Source organism: Mus caroli, unplaced genomic scaffold (genome assembly GCF_978045245.1).
Source record: "Mus caroli unplaced genomic scaffold, Mus_caroli_1 scaffold_9, whole genome shotgun sequence".
NCBI classification, from domain to species: domain Eukaryota; kingdom Metazoa; phylum Chordata; class Mammalia; order Rodentia; family Muridae; genus Mus; species Mus caroli.
Window position 1 is genome coordinate 56,642,665 of NW_028227264.1, and position 14,998 is coordinate 56,657,662.

The following is a 14,998-nucleotide window of genomic DNA, read 5'->3' on the forward strand; positions in this document are numbered from 1 at the left end:
AGTGAACATGAGAGTAATCACTTTGGCAATTCATTTTTGTTAACATATCACTTAACATATTTGCAAATGTGTGCATTTTTATATGATACATGTGCATAGAATTCTGATAAAGCTAAAAATGTCTGTTCTTTGATTTTTAATTGTTATTTTATGTATATGGGTGTTTTCCATGCATATATATCTGTGCATCGTATGCATGCCTGGTGCCCTTAAAGGCCAGAAGAGATTATGAGATCCATTGGAACTGGATTTAAAGCGGGTTGTGAGCTGCCATGTAGATACTGGGTATTGAACTAAGGTCCGCTGTTCTTAATGGCCGAACCATCTCTCCCCTTTGAGGTTTTTTTCCTTTTCTCCTGCCAGACTTCGATTTTCCTGTCTCTATGCCTGAAAAAGGAAAGGTAGTTTATAGCAGTCATTACTAAACTATTAGTACCACTGAGGCCTTTCCCTGCTCTGTGCAGATTGAAATTCCCATGCCAGCCTAGAAAACGCCATTTGTTCCCCCATAGATGTTTAAAAAAAAACAAACTTCCATTTGTAAATTGTCAGTATTAGTGCAATGCAAGGAAATAGCATTGAGCATTGAGTCACAGAATGAAATTTTATTCAATAGTACGCATATTATTCAGGAGTTTCTACTACACCTCAAGAAAAATCAAACAAAAACCCTTAGTAGTAGGGAGATACTCTTTTTTTTTTTTTTAATTCCTTAGAGAATCTTTTTTGTCAGAAATCCAACTGTAGAAGAGAAGATAGAAAGAACTTCCCAGGGTACATAGATGATGGTGGTGAGCCAGATGCTCTGTTGACTCTGAATGGCTGTCATTGGTAAGAAAAACAGAAGTTAGGCCCCTAGGGATTGTGATGGCATGGGAGGGAAGGCAGCTGTTGGACTGCTGTCATTCAGTTTAACAAACTCTTAGAATTTGACAAAGGCTCTGAAATCTCTTAACTCAGCCAGATAAGACTGTTTTGATTTTAAGATCTTTATGAAGAATTAGGGAAAATATAAGTTAAATATAAGGCTTTTGTTATTCATTCATGAAAGTCAATACACAGAGGCTAGAAAAGTACAGGCAGGGGTAGAGAGAAAGGAATCCATGAGTCAAGACTTTATTTGTCATCAGCGTCCAAACAAGACTCGTGTGAAGTTTTCATTAGTAGGCTTAAAGCAAGTAGGCACAAATTTCAGATGGCGTGCTGCGACACCTGTATCTGTACAATCCGTGCTGGTGTGGGAGTCAGCCCGGCTACTCAAGCTATATCTAGCTGACCAGGGAACACTGGTCATCTGGATTGATCATACTATAGAACTGGAAAGCATAGATCTGGAGACAGGGTGACTGATACTTTCTCTGGTGTGAGAAAATATAGCTTCTGTTCACAGCGGATGGATGCCAGAGCAACATGTAATGATAGATACTCATGACCGGCTCACAGCACACACAGCGGTTCCAGAAATATAGGGGATGGCTTAGTCAGTAAAACGCTTGCCATGCAAGCATGAGGACCTGAGTTCAAGTCTCCAGCACTTACCTTAAAAACCGGAAGTAGTGACACGTCCCCATAATACCATAGTTGAGGAGGTAGAGATGGGAAGACCTACCTGCCTAGGCTCTAGATGAAATCAGTGTGGTCAAGGTAGGTTGAGCTCCTATCTCCAAAAATAAGGTGGACTACAGTCACAAATACATGTACATGTGTAATTGTACACATACAATGCGCACATGAACATGTCTGTGTACACATCAAAAAACAAAAAAGCAGGGAGCAGTGTTACTCATACTGTATACGTTCCCTTTAATCCCTACCTTTCTTTCCTTTGTGGCCCTGAGAGGTGAAGACATCCTTGACAACACAGCAGGTAGCAGTTTGTGATGTGACAGGTGTTAGAGCCCATATTGACCCTAGTATCCATTCAGGTCTCTTCTTAAGATTAAGGAAATGTTACTGGAACAGCAATTAAGGAAAGACCTCAGAAACTCAGAGGGAAAACTTAGTTCTGGTTTGTCTTCTACCTGATCTGCCCTCTGGAGTCCTCCAGTCCCTCTTCATGCCTTTCTCTGATGTCGTCCCTTGCCTGCTATTTTGGCATTAAATATCACTGTCTTTCTGAGCTAGCAGTGCTTACCTTCCGTGCACCTGCCTCTACATGTGGTCCTGTCAGTTGCAAAACCATTTATGTTTGGTCAGAGGGGAAAGCATGGAAACAGCCTGAGCAGATCAGAATAAAACATGACTCACACTTGTCCTCCTGTTCACTCCTTACTCTCTTCACTGCTGGGCTATAAATATCTCCCTAGTATTATTCCAAAAGATGTTACAAATCCCAGCATTGGGCTATTAAGGGGCTGTTGCCTTCTGGGTCCTAAGGAAGACAGCTATTTTAGCTACAATGTTTACTGTTTAAGGTCCATTTTCCAGCCAAAGATTTATAAAGCCACAGATGGAAAATAAGAACTTTACTTTTGATTAGATGACTTCTTAGAGAAAAAGCTATCCCCATCAAAGAATAAGATGTGTGTTCAGCTATTCCCAACAATGGAAAGTTTTCCAGAACTAAAAGTCCATTTGATTTTGTTGGTCTGGGGTCTCTGTCTGTTTTTTGAGATTATATAGTCCACCTGGCTGAGGGTGACTTTAAACTCCTGATCCTCTAGCTTCCTGGTGCTGAGATTACAGGCAGAGACTTGGTGTGTATGTATCAATCTTAGTATAATGAGCCATGCAGGGCATATGGGTTGGTGATATAATGCTTTCTTGTTTAGCTTTCAAAGAGCCCTAGGTTCAGTCCCCGGCACTTTGGAAGATAGACCGGAGAAGGTCTCTTCTCCAGTCCATACCTTTGCTATTATTGCTTTTAACTTTTGTCAAAGTATCCTCTTCCCCTTATTTCCACAGTCCTTACTCTTCCTTTTCCCTTGGAACCAGTTATGAAGACTTACAGATAAACAAATATGGTGGCACAGACCTGTGGTTCCATCATTTGGATGGCCAAGGCTGGAGATTTGCAAGTTCAGTACTATCTTGGTGTGCTTGCTTAATAAGACACTGTCTCAAATTTAAGGTGGGGGGAGACAAGTTTTGTTGACTTACTTTAAAGCATGATTCACTTTTCTTTGTGGAACTTCCTAATGTATTAGATTAGTTGACTAGGATATTCATCCCTCTAGGCAAAGAGAAGTCTGGAGCCAGATTCTTCACTACCCACTCACTAGAACACATGGCTAGAGATGTGAACAAAAGCATTTCTGATGCATCTGTACATGGTATAGCTGGTTATGATTGCATAGGCTTATAATTCCAGCACCTGGGAGAGGCAAGGAGGAGCAGGAATTCCCAACACCCACTGGTACCTCCAAGGCCATGGGATCTCATGCTCTCTTTTGCCATGTTGAGCACCAGGAATATGTGGTGAACAGACATACAAGTAGGCGAATGCTCATAACAGAAAAATAAATAAAACATTTTAAAAGTAAAACTTTGTCTTAAAAGAAAAGCAGAACCAAAAAGAATGCATAGCAGCTACTAGGAATACTACCCAGATGTGATCCCTACTCACTCAGTGATATGCTAGATATCACTAGATGATGTGCTTTCAAACAGGAACCTAAAAAGTTTCAATTTAGGTAGAAACCTGTCTCCCTCTGAAAAATAAGGTGCTTTGCAGATTTGTTCACCAAGAAGAACTGATGTATGGATGCTGCTTGCCCGGGAGGTTCTTTACTAATGTAACCAGCCAGTTCCATCTGCTTCCGTCCATGTCTTCTCTGAGTCCGCAGAACTCAGATTCGTCTCTTACACGGAGCACCTTATACTTCGCTGTGACTGTTTGTTACAATACTCATCTTCCCACTTAACTTTGAATACTTCTGCCACAAAGACTGTCCACATTGATCTGCTATCTCTAATACATAACCATAATCCCAGCACTTGGGAAATGGAGAGAAAGGATCAAGAACTGAAAGCCACTCTTGACTACATAGGAAGTTTGAGACTAGCCTGAGTTACATGAGACTTTTCTCAAAAGAAAAAAGACCCCACCAAAAAGGTGTGCTGTTTTCTTTCTTTGCTTACTTGCTTGCTTAAAATAGCAGGTGGGCCTAGGGGTGTGGTTAGCAGTGGAGTGTATACTCATCACGTAGAAGGCCCTGGATCCAATCCCAGCACTGAAATGTAAACTAAAAAGATCATGAGACATGTCCAATACCCAAGGAAATATAGCTCCCAGCTCTTTATAATGAAGAAATTATTATCTCCATTTAAGAGAAAGTAAGATTTCTTTTACGTTATTAGTGCTGGATTGCCAAACTAAAATCCAGTTTCCTTCATTCTGATACTATTCTGCATTTTATTTTAAAATAACCTATTAGGCTATAGAAATTAACACTCGTTTTAGTCTTCATCAGAAAATAGTAACCTTCTAACAGTGTGAGCATGTTGAAAACATAGCAGGACAGCTGGGGTGTGTTGCAGTGGTAGAAGGCTTAGCTAATGTGTTCAAGTCCCAGTTAGTGATGCTTCTCCAAGCCTTGATTGAGATGGGGCTTTCAGTGTCATAGGTGTCCTAAGGCAGCATGCTTGTGCTACCCGTACCTTGCCAGGGAGCTAGTCCCCTGTTCAGAAGTATTGTACATTGCCAGCATACAAGACTTATAAGGTCATACTTGTCCCCAAAATAACTCAGCATCTGTTTGTGAGCCATTTACTACACAAGATGCATTCTAAGTTGTTGTCTTTTCATTTGATAGTTACACGAATCCTACAAACCTAGGTATCACTGGTTACATGTGGTAAAGCAAGCCCTTGCCTACTGTATATAGTGACAGCTGACTCGATTTTTCTCTCAGGACTCGTCTCCAAAGCTGCATTCTCTTGTACTACATTGCCCTATCTGTCTCAGAAACTGAAATGATTTAGATAAGTTTCATAATAGAACATGTTTTTTCTAAAAACTTCACTCACACATTCTGTAGATACTTACAGAAAGCCAGTGTCAGATCCCAGGGTTCTTTTCATAGTTTTCACAGCTCTGGTTATGTAGAGTTTGCATGAATGTGTGAGTTACTCATGGCTATAGGTTTTCAAGTTGAATAATGTAGTTATATTTAAAAGAGTCAGTGCTGCTGGGTGGTGGTGGTGCACGCCCTTGGCCCCAGCTAGGCAGGTGGATCTCTGGGAGTTTGAAGCCAGCCTAGTCTACAGAGTGAGATCAGGATGGCTAGGGCTACGTGGAGAGAGCTTGTCTCAGAAACTAAATAAATAGAAATAAATCAGTGCTCGTTTCCATAAGATTTTAGCTATCTTCTGGAGGGAATGCCCATTTAAACAGACCCAGACACCTGCAATAGTGGTTCCTAAGTATAGCTTTGTGATACCTTGGTTATCTCTACCAAAAGAGGTAATTTTTTTTCCCTTGAAGTATTTTTAGAAGTGAGCTAAATAGAGGGATCCAATTCCACAAATCTTTCCAAGTGGCATAGACTGGACCCAGAACAAGGGCCTGACAGTAGCCTTCTTTGTGTGCTGCAGATCCAGCCAGCACTCTCAGGGCCAAGCTCTCTGTTCATGCTGCAGATTTTTCTCTCTTCTTGTTTGGTTTTCCCAGTGTGTGCCTTTCTCCCCCATCCCAGTCTATCTTAACAGGAAAGGCCTGTTGGTAATGAATGCTGTAATGGAACAATGATTAACCAAGAGTTTCCTCGCTCATTTCCTCTAATACTGTATCCTGATTATTCAGGAAGGCTGGGACTGAGAAGTGAAGACTGAAGAGAGGAAACTCCAAAGCCAGCCTCTCTGCTTATCTACTGACCCACTTGTCTCAGAGCAATTCATGACAGATGTATAAATCACCAAGTGACTGTCCAGCATCTGCATTTCTGAAATGAGACCATCAGCTAAGTTCCCGATTATTGGCTTTAAAGCAACAGTTATTAACCCTCCTCCCTTGCCCCTCTGATAGGAATATTTACAGAACTCCAAAACCTACACAGAAGCAGGGCTGTTGCCATGGGGCTCATCTTCTCCCACACCACCCTATCTCTTGGGACATAATGTTTCTTGCTTATTGTATTTGTGGTGATATCAATGAGAAGCATCGCCTATAGGCTCCTTCATCTGAACATTTGGTTCCCCGCTGGTGGTGCTGTTTGGAAAGGTTGTGGAACCTTGAGAGAGGAAGTACATCACTGGAAGTGGGCTTGAGGATTTATTGACTCACCCCACTTCCTGCTTTCTTTCTTTGCTTCCTGTCTGTGAGTAAAAATGTGATCAGCCAGCTTCCTGCTCCTGCCACTAGGGCACACCTTCCCTGCTATGATGAACTCTGTCCTTCTGGAACTGAAGCCAAAATAAACCCTTTCTTCCTTGAGTTGCTTTTAGTCAGAGTTTCATCACAGCAACAGAAAGTAACTAATATAGTATTCCTTGTTTTAAATTGGCTTGAGGGTTTAATGTAATTATCTAAAATATAGTGTTTATGGAAATTTGATTCTTCAAAATTTATAGTTTCTGGTTTGTTCTTCATTTTATATCCCAAACTTTTCTGGGTTAATTTATGGGATTCCCCAGACTCTGGTTTTTTTGAGACAGGGTTTCTCTGTGTAGCCCTGGCTGTCCTGGAACTCACTCTGTAGACCAGGCTGGCCTCGAACTCAGAAATCCTCCTGCCTCTGCCTCCCAAGTGCTGGGATTAAAGGTGTACGCCACCACTGCCCGGCTGATCCCCAGACTCTTAATTAAATATTTTATGCTCATAGTCTCTACAGTGTGTGGAAAAGAAGCAGCTTGTTATAGCAAAATCTCTTGGAATAGGAGTGGTAGTCCGTCCTACTGGATCTTGTATCACAGAGGAGCACAGGATCTAGAATGCAGGTTATTGCAATGGAATCAGTTCCTGAATACTTGGACTCTGTTTCCTGAGTCAGTCAGTCTGTCTGTCTGTCTACCTGCTCCCCCACCCCCCCTTTCTAAGAAGAGATCCATGCCAGGCAGTGGTGGCACATGCCTTTAATCCCAGCACTTGGGAGACAGAGGTGGGTGAATTTCTGGGTTCAAGGACAGCCTGGTCTACAACATGAATTCCAGGACAGCGAGGGCTACACAGAAAAACTCTGTCTCTAGCCCACCCCCCCTGCCATGCCAAATGCAGTAGTGTACACCTATGAAAAGATGAGAGAGAGAGAGAGAGAGAGAGAGAGAGAGAGAGAAAGAGAATTCTTAAAAGCTTATAGAACAACTGTTCACAGCAGTGAACAAGAGACCCTGTCTCAAATAAGGTAGAAAGCAAGGACTGATAACCAAGTTCATCTTCTGACCTCTAGACCTCTAGTATCTGCTTTGGCTTTGCATTTAGATACCATTCCCCCTCAAGACACCCCCTACCATACATGTGCACACTCACATGCACATAGAGTCCCACTAGGCAAACACAGAGCACTGACAGGAAGCTCTGAGCAGGACTGGAGAGATGGCTCAGTTGTTAAGAACATCTGAGTTTGGTTCTCAGCATCCATGGTGAGGCAGTTCAACAACTGCCACACATGTACCCACACACATATGATATACATGCTTCCTCAGACATATGCACACTGTAAATAAACATAAATCAATCTTTTTTTTTCTTTTTAATATTTTTTATTACATATTTTCCTCAATTACATTTCCAATGCTATCCCAAAAGTCCCCCATACCGCCCCCCACTTCCCTACCCACCCATTCCCATTCTTTTGGCCCTGGCATTCCCCTATATTGGGGCATATAAAGTTTGCAAGTCCAATGGGCCTCTCTTTCCAGTGATGGCCGACTAGGCCATCTTTCGATACATAAAATCAATCTTTTTAAAGCTGTGAACATAGCTATCTTTCCAGAATGTTATAATTCCTTGTGAGTTCAAGGTCAGTCTGGCTTACATAGAGAGTTCTAGGCCAGCCAAGACTACATATTGAAACCCTGTCTCAAAAAAATAACTAAGGAGCTGGAGAGATGGCTCAGTGCTTAAGAGCATTAGTTGCTCCTCTGCAGGACCCAGGTTTGATTCTCACAACCCACAGGACAGCTCACAGTTGTCTGTAACAACCAGTTCCACGGGATCTGATACCCTCTTCTGCCTCCATGGGCACCAGGCATGCAAGTGGTACAGACATATAGACAAGCAAAAAACCCATACACAATAATTTTTAAAAATTATTCTAGAATATGTACTTCTTGTAACTATTTAAGTTTACAGTGAAAATTTTAAATACTGGCCTAAAGTAATGCAAGAAGGAGCTTTACATATATCCAGATTATCTTAGTTGAGAGTTCTGGATCTTTCATTAAATTTATAAAAGTAAATGAGACTGGAGAGCTGACTCAGTGGTTAAGGGCTGCTTCTGCAAAAAATCCAGACTTAATTCTGAACACCTAGATCATAACTAACAACCATCTAGAGTCCAGTTCTAGTAGATCTGATGCTCTCTTCTGCCCTCATAGACACCAGACACACACAGTGCACAGACATGTATGAAGACAAAACACCCATGTATAAAAATAATAATAAATATTTTTATAATCCTTAAAGTTAAAATATGTACATCAAAAATAAGCAGTCAGAGGTGAGACCCAGCTATTCACTGTGTCCTGGCCTTCTATAGTTTCTGTATGTGGGGGTGGTGTGCCTGTGTGCATGCACATATGTACCCGTACATATGTGTGCAAGTTGAGGTTGTTTTCTTTGATTGTTCTCCACTTTTATATTTTGAGACACTGTTTCTCACTGAACCTGAAGTTAGTTCATCAGTGGGCTAGGCTGTCTGGCCAATGAGCCTTGTCCGTCTGTCACTCTGCCACCTTCCCCAGGCCAGGGTTATAAGAACACACATCTATGTATATGGATTGTTTTTTGTTTGGTTTTGTTTTGTTTTTAATGTTGGTTTAGAGTACCTCGTGTTTGTACAGTTTATTCCCTGTACCAATGTAGAGGAATATGGAAGGTCCCAAAGTTAGCTGGGGAGGTGACACACAGCTTTAACCCCAGCACTCATAAGGCAGAGGCAAAGGCAGGCAGATTTCTGTGAGTTCAAGGACAATCCAGTCTACAGCACAAGTTCCAGGACAGACAGCTAGGGCTACAAAGTGAGACTGTGTCTCCAAAAATAAATAAATAAATAAAACCCCCTTTGGTAAGGGCTGGCGTAGTTGATTGGCAGTGAACAATTTTCTAAGATTCACAAGGATTTGGGTTTACCACACACACACACACACACACACACACACACACACACACACACACTAAAACAACAGCAAAAGCCACTTTGTCTTTTCATGAAATAATCTCTTTCTGTGCTTGTTTCACATATATATGAAGCTGATGGCCTTCATGGTTTTTCTTTCAGTTTGAAGGAAGGAAGTACTGTGAGCATGATTTCCAAATGCTCTTTGCTCCCTGCTGCCACCAGTGTGGTAAGTTTTACTGCTGAATATAAGTGAAAATAAGTTTCACACTCATATACGTCACTATAGTAGTTTTGTCTCTTTTGTGATGAGAAAACCCTCTGACTGAAAGCAGCTGAGAGAGGAAGGGCCTATCTCATGTGTGCTTCAGGAAGCAGTGCATCGCTGAGGGAAGGCAGTGCAGAAGCCTGAAGCAGAAACTGGAGAAACAGCTTGCTGGCTTGCCAAAAGGCTTAAGCTCAGCTATGGCTGTATATTTAAGTCCAGGGCCACTTGCCCCCGGACATTGTGCCACATAGTAGGCTGGGCCCTCCTAGATAACTAACCATCAAGACACTCGCCTACAGACATGGCCACAGGCCTTCTGATCTGGCCTTCAACTGGGACTCCCTTCTCGTGTGATTCTAGGATGCCTCAAGTTGACAGGTAAAGCTAACTTGGACAGTCATTTAACACCAGAGAGTACTTGCTATTGAACTAAATAAGAGCCACAGTCTGGAGAGAATTGACTTATCGACACGTGGGTAAAGCCAGTAGTGGGCCTACTGCACTGCTTTTCCCTCTGCACATAGCCTTTGCCAACTTGCTTGTGGTCTGGCCAGGGAAGGTTTCAGTTGACTGGATAAAGGTGCTTTTGTACTTAGCTCACTCATCGTAGCCACTTCAGTGGTGACTAAGCTAGAACATTTCTAGGGCTTGGAGACCCTGAGTTCAATGATAAAAATGATTGGTGAAGGAAGTGAGTGTCTCAAAAACATAGCAAGAACAAAAAAAACAGAAAATACTTTGTAGAGACTGAAGTTATAACACTCAGTGGTAGAAATGTGCTTAGCATTCTTAAGGCCCTTGGTTGGATCCTCATGGAGTGAGAGGGTTGAGGGGGTGTGTAGTGAGAGTGAAAGGAAAGAGTGCTATAAGATTTTAGCTCTCTGTGTCACTGTGGGCATAAACAACTAAGAGGCACTGGAAGAGCTCAGGACTTGAAAGAGCTTGGAAAGGAAAGCCATGGTATGGTATGGTATGGTATGGTATGGTATGGTATGGTATGGTATGGTGTGGTACAGTAAGGTACAATATGGACAGTTTTAAAATGCAAAATAAAAAATGAGGACCCAAATGAGAGAAAGATCATCTGTCTGTTCTCTTACTCCAACAGATACAGTGTAAAAGGCTCTCTTTTAAATTAGGCTGGTAATGCAGACCTGTAATCCTAGGTACATGGGAGGCCATGGCTGGAGGATCTCAAGTTTAAGGGCTCACTTGAGGTCCTATGTAAAAAAGTAAAAGGGAAAATTGCAAGGGCTGAAGAGGTGATATCTTAAAGACAACTTAGGGGTAAGGCAGTAGCTTCGTATGGGAGGAACACTAGAGTCAGTCCCTCCATAAACACTTCCCTTTCATTTATGGCAAATAAGACACCTCACAACATTCTTTGTGCTTTACTTTCCTGTAGGTGAATTCATCATTGGCAGGGTTATCAAAGCCATGAACAACAGCTGGCATCCTGAGTGCTTCCGATGTGACCTCTGCCAGGAAGTGCTGGCAGACATAGGGTTTGTCAAGAATGCTGGCAGGTAGGAGTTTTCCATCCTTGTTGACTGTGGGTGGACAAAGGGACTGTTAACTCTCATGTGTTTTTTTTCTATAGAGTCTGAGGTAGTGCTCTAAGGTGTGGGAACTCAGGACTAACCATGTGAAATGACCCCAGAGTTTGGTCACAGAGTCTGTTACTGCTGCCTCCTGTTCTGCTAGGAGAGGGAGGCAGAGATGAAGTCCATGTGCATCATGAGTTACTAGTGGAAAAGATTTTTTCTCTACTTTGATTCTAGCACAGGAGATAGTTTTCTAAAAAATGGTTTCTTTAATCTTTAGTCAGAGATATGAGAAGTATATTTCTAATGATTAAAAAGAACTTAAGATTTTAAATTTCCATTTTGGCCCTTTATAGACACTTATGTCGCCCATGTCATAATCGTGAAAAAGCCAGAGGCCTTGGAAAATACATCTGCCAGAAATGCCATGCCATCATTGATGAACAGCCTCTGATCTTCAAGAACGATCCTTACCATCCAGACCACTTCAACTGTGCCAACTGCGGGTATTACAGTATTTTCCCTGACATTGTGCAAAACAGTAGAATCAAAGTGAAGGAGCAGTTACCTATTTTTCTGTTACTGCAGCAAACCAACTTGTTTTCTTCAAGCTTTTATTTTATTTTATTTTATTTTCTGCATGTGAGCATGTGCTCACATGAATGTACTGTGCACCTAGGGTCTTGTGCAGACTAGGCAAATGGTCTACCATGGAATTAAACCTCAATTCCCCCAACTTTTCATGTTAGAAGAAGGTAGTAAGCAAAGTAAAAGAACAATTAGCAGACAGAACATAAGAAGCAACAGACAGACAGCGGAACATCACCAAATCAGGTGCCTACAACATCTGGCAGAAATGAGTAGAGTAGCCCAATGGAGAGAGCATGTAGAAGTCACATTATCAGGTTAGGCATTTACAGCATACAGCAGAAATAGCTAGAGATACTCTGCTGAAGACAGTCATTGCTTGAGTTATTTTTTTATGTGTATTGGTGTTTTGCTGGTATACAGTATATGTACTACATATGAGCCTAGTGACCATGAAAGTCAGATGAGCTCATTAGATACCCTGGAACTAAAAAATGTCATCCATCATGTGAATGCTGACATTGAACCAAGGGCTTCTGCAAGGGCAGCCAGTATTCTAAACCGCTGAGCCATCTCTCCAGTTCTCATGTTCTTTTTTGTTTGTTTGTTTGTTTGTTTGTTTTGTTTTGTTTTGTTTTTTCAAGACAGGGTTTCTCTGTATAGCCCTGGCTGTCCTGGAACTCACTTTGTAGACCAGGCTGGCCTCGAACTCAGAAATCCACCTGCCTCTGCCTCCCAAGTGCTGGGATTAAAGGCATGCGCCACCATGCCCAGCTCTCATGTTATTTTTTTATTTATTTTTATTTATATGAATACACTGTAGTTGTCTTCAGACACACCAGAAAAGGGCATTGGATCCCATTACAGATGGTTACGAGCCACCATGTGGTTGCTGGGAATTGAACTCAGGACCTCTGGAAGAGCAGTCGGTGCTCTTAACCGCTGAACCATCTCTCCAGCCCTCATGTTAAGTTCTTGATTGAGAAATTTATAGACAGAGCAGAATGGTCTCTCCCTGGATGAGCTTTTAGCTTTCCAGGGCCACCACAGGCCTGCTTATACCAATGGCTGAACAATGGTAACCTTTGTTGGAAATGGTTCCACTCTAGCTGTTCTCAAAGGCTTAATTCTTTTAAAAGCCTTAGTTGTTTACTGTCCTTCCTCCCTTTTGCAGCAGTAGAGGGCTAGCCTGCCCCAGAACAGGGAGCCTTAAAAGACATTTGAAATAAACATGCTGGATTCTGGGATTTGGAGAAATGGCTCAATAGTTAAGAGCATTAGTTGTTCTTGTAGGCGACCCAGGCTTAGTTCCTAGCACCATGTGGCAAAAGACAACCCTGTGTAGCATCAGTTCCAGGGCATCTAATGCTCTCTTCTGGCCTTTGCATGTATGCACCAGGTACACAGACATACATGCAAACAAAGTGCTTATACACATACATTTTTTTTTTAAAGCCCATGACAATTTGCCAGTATAATTTATCTTTTCTTACTATTTTTTGTCTTAATAGTTATAATATTCTTTAATGAAAATCACTCCCACTATCTTCTCTTATCCTTGTTGTTTTAGGCCACTGAGTTTAACTAAGATTGCTTGCAAGTATGTGGCTGTGGAGTTATTTCCTGCATCTTGAACACCTTACCTAAATGGCTACACCCTGAAGATAAACGACTCCTCTTCCACCAGTAGCCATTAACTTCCAATAGCTTTTCAGTTCATGTGCCCTGAACTTAATATAATTTATATTTTTATATTAATAAACACCTATGTATCATAGGCTGTCCACAGATTCACAATCCTCTGTCCTCAGCCTCCCAAGTTTTGGGATTACAGACATGGATCCAGCACTGGGAGTTTTAAGGAAGACAGATGGACTGAGATGTAATATGTTATTATAAGACAACAATGATAAGCATGATTGAAGTGGCATGTGTCTGACCTTTCCTTGTGTCTCACCATTAATGCAAGATACTAGTAACAACCTGAAACCCAGCCAAGTCTCTTAATTCAAGTTTCTCAGATCACCTTTAATGAGGGGAAAATAGAAATTATCAGGGATTCTTATAATTATAGCTTTTAAAATCTTGTTTAAAAAAAAATCCTGCTACCCTATTGGGTTCCCATCCGGTTGTACAATAGTATTCAGTTTAATGTCTTTTGGTGGACAGGAAGGAGCTAACTGCTGATGCTCGGGAGCTGAAAGGGGAGCTATACTGTCTGCCATGCCATGATAAGATGGGGGTCCCTATCTGTGGCGCCTGCAGGAGGCCCATTGAAGGGCGAGTAGTGAATGCCATGGGCAAGCAATGGCATGTGGAGGTGAGTACAGCCTGCCCAAGGGGAGCCAGTGCTTTCAGTCTCCATGCCTCAAGTGTGCTATCAAGATAACAGTCAAGGATGAAATGTGGACATCTAAAACAACAGTTGACTTTTGTCCTAGTTTATCACTATGACTAAAACAAAACAAAAAACCTGACCAAACCAAGTGTGGGGGCACACTCCTTTAATCCTGGCACTTGGGAGGCAGAACCAGGAGGATCTCTATAAGTTCAGAGCTAGCCTGGTCTACATTTAAGTTCTAGGACAGCTAGAACTCAATATAAGGAGAGACTCAAAAACAAACAACAGCTACCTAAAAGCAAATTGGGAAAAAGAAGGGGTTTATTATGGATTATAAGTTATTGTCCATTGTGAAGTGAAGCCAAGGTAAGAACTAAAGCAGAGATCAAGGAGAAATGCTGATTATTGGCTTGCTTCCAGGCTCATTGTCAACTCCCTTTCTTACACAGCCCCGACTCACCTGCCCAGGGATAGCACTACCCACAGTGGGCTGGGCCCGCCCACATCAATTAGCAAGCAAGAAAATACCCCACAGACATGCCCACAGGCCAGTCTTAGAGAGGCAACTCCTAGAATTATGGACTAGTGTTGTGTCCGGCCAGCAGATCACAGGTTTGGGTTCTAGCCTGGAAAGGCATTTTGGAAACCTGGAAGAGAAGAGGGGCTGGGCTGCGCGAGATAAGGAAGGAACCAAGACAAAGGTCTCTGCTCAAGGTTCAATTTTTACTATTCCGGCACTCCGTTATGAAGGAAGGGGGAGGGGCCCGATTCCCACCAAATAATCTTGGGGTCCAGTAGCAGGGTGACCACGTGTATGGCTCTGAACAGCAAAGCGGCAGGTTCCAGCAGTGGGCGTGGCAGAACGATTGAGCGGTAAGCTCCACCCCTGAGCAAGCAGGTTTCTGGCTTCCGGAGGGGAGACTACAGACTAGTTTGTGTTAAGTTTACAAAAATGAACAAGCACAACTTTATAGTAAATAAAAAAAATCTAGAATGTTGTAACATGACAGCATAATGTAGATGTGTACTTTCCTAAGTCTTT

At 42.1% G+C, this 14,998-nt stretch overlaps 1 protein-coding gene across 7 annotated transcripts in view; it reads left to right on the forward strand.

Moving 5' to 3' along the window:
* Lims1 (LIM zinc finger domain containing 1) overlaps positions 1 to 14,998 on the forward strand; it is a 103,640-nt gene that overhangs the window by 76,914 nt on the left and 11,728 nt on the right. For all 7 annotated transcript variants that reach the window (XM_021173968.3, XM_085842817.1, XM_021173966.3 and 4 more), the window contains exons 3-6: positions 9,378 to 9,444; positions 10,889 to 11,009; positions 11,384 to 11,533; positions 13,785 to 13,935. In XM_021173968.3, the coding sequence (XP_021029627.1) occupies positions 9,378 to 9,444; positions 10,889 to 11,009; positions 11,384 to 11,533; positions 13,785 to 13,935 (489 nt within the window). The remainder of the gene's footprint in view (positions 1 to 9,377; positions 9,445 to 10,888; positions 11,010 to 11,383; positions 11,534 to 13,784; positions 13,936 to 14,998) is intronic.